This window comes from Notothenia rossii (assembly GCF_949606895.1).
Source record: "Notothenia rossii genome assembly, chromosome: 1".
Classification (NCBI taxonomy): Eukaryota; Metazoa; Chordata; class Actinopteri; order Perciformes; family Nototheniidae; genus Notothenia; species Notothenia rossii.
Window position 1 is genome coordinate 58,873,880 of NC_136912.1, and position 6,000 is coordinate 58,879,879.

At 40.0% G+C, this 6,000-nt stretch overlaps 1 protein-coding gene across 1 annotated transcript; it reads left to right on the plus strand.

Annotated features, from left to right (window-relative positions):
• Positions 1-255: 255 nt before the first annotated feature.
• On the plus strand, positions 256-5,383 carry rpl5b (ribosomal protein L5b). Its single transcript, XM_079652676.1, has 8 exons — positions 256-396; positions 893-962; positions 1,045-1,160; positions 1,865-1,999; positions 2,586-2,788; positions 4,150-4,327; positions 4,981-5,069; positions 5,223-5,383. Exons 1-8 carry the CDS (start codon positions 394-396, stop codon positions 5,320-5,322), a joined length of 894 nt encoding a protein of 297 aa, XP_079508802.1. The 5' UTR covers positions 256-393; the 3' UTR covers positions 5,323-5,383.
• The last annotated feature ends 617 nt before the right edge of the window (positions 5,384-6,000 follow it).

The window sequence follows — 6,000 nt, forward strand, 5'->3', positions numbered from 1 at the left end:
TCTCTTTACAATTTGAGAAGGCTGTCTTTTACTTGTTAGTCAATACACTTTTGTTTGGCAGCTGTATTACTGCTTAAAAATGGGTTTGTGTACAATTTGTCAAATTACCTCAGCACACTTCTGGTTCTCAAAAAGTAAATATTTTCTCTGCCTTCGATGGCGTCACTTTAGTCATGGGCAGTTATCACCAGAGCTTTCATAAGTGTAAGGACTGCTCCAGCTCGCTAGGGGCAGAGTTGTAAATCCTGTGCAGCATGGCGTGTCTACGACTCATCCTGTGACACGCTATTTACGGAGCATGCGCACGCTCCTCTTCCTTTTTCCAGTGCAGTGGAGTCAAGCCCCAGTCTCTGGCTCCGGGCTCCTTCATAAGGAGACAAAAATACTGCAAAAATGGTTTGTAATTCATCCCAATATGTGTCTTCATGCATACGTAAGACATACATTATGTGCTGTGTGGTGTCAGATATTTTGAAACATACTTCTGGTGTTCTGATGAAGATAGATTAAGTCATGCTAACGCTCACCCGGGTCTGCTTAAACGTGGCCTAATGGCTTCCCTCACAAGCTCACTGCTTCCTTTTCCCTGTATTCTACTTGTCTTATTTTCCCAATGTTGTGACCAGTTAGACCCTTACGTTTAAACTCCCTGTATTTCCATTTTATGCAGCTAACTATTTTCCCTTTGCTTATCGCGAACTATGCTGTTAGTGCTAACAGCTCGTTCACTTTCATTGGCCAAGCTAGCTAATGTTAGCCAGGTCTACCGGAACGCAAATGACAGTGACAGCCAGCTATTGTGGACAAATTAATGCACTAAACTGACGTTAAGTTACCTTTTGTGACTGCTTGGTTAGTCCCTGATACTAAATCAATGCATGTCTTCTTGCAGGGTTTTGTAAAAGTTGTGAAGAACAAGTCCTACTTCAAGAGGTACCAGGTCAAATTCAGGAGGAGGAGAGGTAAGACCCCATATGACAGTTACAGTACATTTCCCCCACTAATGTTGGGTATTGTATGCTAATGTGTATGTTTTAATTCCAGAGGGAAAGACCGACTTCTTTGCCCGCAAGCGCCTGGTTGTACAAGATAAGAACAAGTACAACACCCCCAAGTACAGGTTGATTGTCCGTTTCTCTAACAGGGACATCTGCTGCCAGGTGAGCACGTGCTGAGATAATCCAGTTTTTATTTCAAAGCAACTGGGCTATGTTTGTAGATGGGTACATGCTTGTATTGACTCCAATACCTATAGTTCTATGGAAGACAATGCTAATAGCTTTTCACTTAAACTTGAGAGCAACATGCATTGTCAAATCAATAAGGCTTTTTATAAAATGCTATTTGGATGTTTGAATGCTTCAACATTACATGACTTACAATTATAGTATGGCCTAATCTAAGTTCTATGGACATAACCTGAAAGTTATGTTTTGACTTAATGCAAGATTTATAAACATGGCTATCAGTTCTCTACTCTGTTGTGTTTACAAAAGGATGTCATCAACCTGTAGTGAGACTAGTGTGGTTTCCCTCACAATTTTAGGACTCAAGCATTGTGTGGACATTTTCTTTAACAGAGCTCAAGAGATCATGTTTTTTGTTCATGTTCCAATGTCTGAAATGAAGGGTTAAAAATGCAGTTCTCTTTGAAAAGTTATACTTGCAACCATTAGATCATCAGTGGTGTAAAATAGTTTTCGAATATTGTTCATTGCCATTTCTGGGGAAGAAATCACCCAACAAAGGTTATATAGAACATCCCCTGTGTTCTGTAGAACAATGGTCAAGACATTTGCAATCCATTTCCATCCACATGTTCAAGTGTGCCCTAAATTCATGTTCACTTGTGATTGTGTTGCAGATCGCCTATGCAAAGATTGAGGGTGACATGATAGTCTGTGCTGCCTACTCACACGAGCTCCCAAAATACGGCATTGCCGTGGGTCTGACGAACTACGCAGCATCCTACTGCACTGGTCTGCTGCTGGCCCGCCGAGTAAGTATCAACATGTTATACATGCTGGTTCTCTGCATCATAGTCACCTCCAAATGTTGTAGGGAGACTTAGCCAGATGAGCTCTTAGAAGGAGTTCAGTCATAGTGGTGCAGTGATGATGTATTTTTGTAGGCCGCCCCGGAAGTCGGCATCCCAATATTAACATTACTTTGTGATTTATTGTAGTGTTCATGAAATCACTAGGAAAGCTAATGTTGGACTATGAACAAACAACATCACAGACGCATGGCTGCACATCCTCTAAACCAAGCTAAACGCTGTCTCGTGTCGCTGGGAGGACGTTTAGTAGTCTATTCAGTTACTTGTTGTTATCCACCATTTGTATGACTCATAGAAGCCATTCACCTGTGGGGTATTTACTGACATAATCACTTCAGCTTGTCTTAACCACAGACCTTATTCCTGGCTTCGACCCAAAAACACATTTTAGTTTTAAGAACTTATTCCTCCACTCTTTATTACATCTAAAAATTGGCACCAGGAAGAGAAGATGTGTTTTGATTAGTACATAAATAGAAGTTGTCTGCTGAACCAGATGTTTATCTTGACTGATTTCTGTCCTCAGCTTCTGAACAAGTTTGGCCTGGATAAGGTGTATGAAGGCCAGGTGGAGGTGACAGGCGATGAGTTCAACGTTGAGAGCATCGATGGTCAGCCAAGCGCGTTCACCTGCTACCTGGACGCTGGGCTCGCAAGAACCACTACAGGCAACAAGGTGTTCGGTGCCGTGAAGGGGGCCGTGGATGGAGGTCTGTCCATCCCCCACAGGTAACTTCCTGTCACATGATTGTTTTGCTTGGCAATGTGGAATGAGGTTTTGTTCCTGAATGAGATTTGTTTTATTTGATGGAGATATGCTGGCTTTATAGATTATTTAATTTAATTCTGACATGTTTTCAGACTGCTTTTTCACTATGGTTGGTTTTCCCCATGCCTACGAACTGCTTAAACTCCAATTTTTACATGTAATGTATTCTTTAAAAAAAGGTCAGAGGAGCTTGAATTCCCCAATCAGACACACCGCAATGGGGTAAAAACTAGTGATTTCAGGAGACTAGGAGAACAGGCATTGCTCTTAGGGATGGGGATAGTGAAGACATTGACAATGGAAAGTATTTGCACAGTGAATGTTTCATCTGGTATGCAGTTGAATGAATGGATGAAATGTTTAAATTAAAAGTGACTTGTTGTGTAGAGGCCTTCAGTTCCATCAGGCCACACATCCTGTCAGTTCTTCTAGCAAAGGCACATGCGAGACTTTATCTGAGATTTTAAAAACACTTCACTTATGTTTGCAAAATCTGTTGTAACCTATTGGACAGTTTACAATGAAATGTCATGTTGACATTCTGATACTGACGGTTCTGACAAGACATTCAAAGTGTAAATCTAAAGAGAGAAAATACTCTGATTTCTCTCAGGTGTTAAAGTAAACTGAATAGCAGTTAAAATATCTATAAAGGAGGATCAGTTTCCTGTTTGAACACCATTTCATGCCATCTGTACAGACTATGTATAGTATGCCTCTGGATCAGCTTGTGGGTTTTCCGTTTACTCTCGCAGATTAGTTTAAATGCGGTCGATACTGTTTGTTTGCATTCATAAGTTGAAAATGGCACGTGGCAGTTTGACAGCCTGTTATAATGAAAAGGGTGTGATATGTCAGAATACACATTTAGATGGCGTTTTCATTTCCGGCCATACTAACATGTTACATTGTTTACGGCTCAATGCGTTGCTCGCATTTGCGATTGAATGCATTTTAGTCAAATCCCATTTTAGGAATACTGTTATATTAAAAACAGCACAATCTCAGTAAAACTGTTCCGTGACAATAACACCAAACGGCACTACTTTTCCACTGTTTGCTGTTTTTGAAAAACGATACGGTATAATACAACATTTGTGATATTGAAGTTTATTGATATGATCTTACACTTAGTTTTGATGATACACAAGTAAGAAATGATGACCTATACGAGCCATAAAGCAGTGATGCGTTCATTGTGCCTTGACTTATGTCATGATATTAAGTCCGGAGGTTCTAATTGGATGTCTTGTAATTTTTCATGTAAACCTTGAGTTGATTTAGCTGGGCTTGAACTTTTTTTTGTTATTTTTCTCTCCAGCACCAAGCGCTTCCCTGGTTACGACACAGAGAGCAAGGAGTTCAACGCAGAGGTTCACCGCAAGCACATCATGGGCGTCAACGTGTCCGAGTACATGAGCTACCTGATGGAGGAAGACGAGGACGCCTACAAAAAGCAGTTCTCCCGCTTCATCAAGAACGGAGTTGCCCCTGATGCGGTAAGTCCTTTTCATGCACTGTTACTAAACTGCCTGTCCACAATGTACTTATTCAGCAGGTAGGGGGTGTTATTGAGTTGGGAGAAATGTGATGTTGAGGACTGGCTCTTGTGTGAACTTATTATCTCCTGGTTGAAGAGCTATTTATCATTAGTGGCAGATTTCACATGGGCATTGGTAATTCCTCATAAGAAAGATCTGGGTCATGGCAAATGAATTTCAGCCTTTGACTCTGCAAAATAAGCCACAAACCCTTATGAATTTAGTATGGTCAATGCCACTCTTTATTTCATACATTTTGGACATTTAAACTAGCTTTCAATTCAGCCATTGAACCTCTTACTGTAGAGTGGCTTCCTCCTACATTTTGCAATAGAATATACATTCTGATAAACGGGAATCAGAATGACAGCCGAAAGATATCCTCAAAATAAAAAGTTGTGGACTTGTTGGTGTATAAATCCACCAATCACAAAACATGTCTTATTATTCAATAAACAGACATTTGCAAAAAACATATTTTCATATACATTGAGCTTAAATATTTGGGAGTACAGAATTTGTGTGAAAGGTTTAAGAAAGCTAGTATGTGTAAAGAATGAATTATGTTCAGTTAACACTTGGACAAGCGTTTGACTGGAAATGTCTTTCAGATCGAGGAAATGTACAAAAAGGCTCAAGCTGCCATTCGTGAAAACCCAGTCCACGAAAAGAAGCCAGTCAAGGATGTCAAGAAGAAGAGGTGAGAAATGCTGACATTTTGAGAAACACTGTTAAAATGTGGATGAAATATTCACATGTGCCAAGTGTTGGCTATTTGAAACTTTTAAGACACCTGGAAAGCACAAACACTTAGAACAGCCTGTAAATGCTAATGGTGCCTCTGTTATGACAGGTGGAACCGTGCCAAGCTCTCCCTGGCCCAGAGGAAAGACCGTGTCGCCCAGAAGAAGGCCAGCTTCCTCCGCGCTCAGGAACAGGAGGATCCAGAATGAGGGGTCACTCTGCTCCGTTCCACACATCAAGATTTGTTCTAATAAATCTATTGAAAAAGAATCCAACCCTCTGGTGTCCTTTCTGTAAACTACAGCAGTGTCTGGGGCTTCTTGATGCCCTTTAAAGGGAAATCTTTACAGTAGTGTTGTTTAACCACTAAACACTATGGTATATAGACTGATTAGCTTGCTATAAAAGCACAAAGGGATTCATAAATGAATGCAACTAAACTTGGCATCCAATTCCAACCAACCGGTTAACAGTGAATGTCATTTTAACTTCAGTGTTACTTGCATGAATCGAACATTAGGTGACAGTCTTTTCAGATCTTATACGTACTGTTTATATATTATTTAAACATTTGTGTACAGTAGGATACCACTTTGAACATTTCATCTCATAACTTTTCTCTTTTTTAAATCTGGGTTGGAATAAAATTGTATTTTAGATTTCTCCTTTGGCCATCCATAGTTTAATGATTGACAATGAAATAGTTTCTGCAACCGACATAACTTTTAGAACTTGGGTAAGTACGTGCAAAGACAAGTGGAATAACAGTTTAAAGTGCTCTCAAACTTAAGACTGCACTGCAAAGAGGTAAAGCAAGATCTCACTATCCAGGTGTTGCATTTGTCAAATTTATTGATTTTCCGGTTTAAAAAATGTGCAAATATGTT

Excerpts from the sequence above, each read along its gene's own strand:
- rpl5b (XM_079652676.1), top strand. Across the intron at positions 963-1,044 it reads CAAATTCAGGAGGAGGAGAG|AGGGAAAGACCGACTTCTTT; the intron begins GTAAGACCCCAT and ends TTTTAATTCCAG. Across the intron at positions 5,070-5,222 it reads AAGGATGTCAAGAAGAAGAG|GTGGAACCGTGCCAAGCTCT; the intron begins GTGAGAAATGCT and ends CTGTTATGACAG.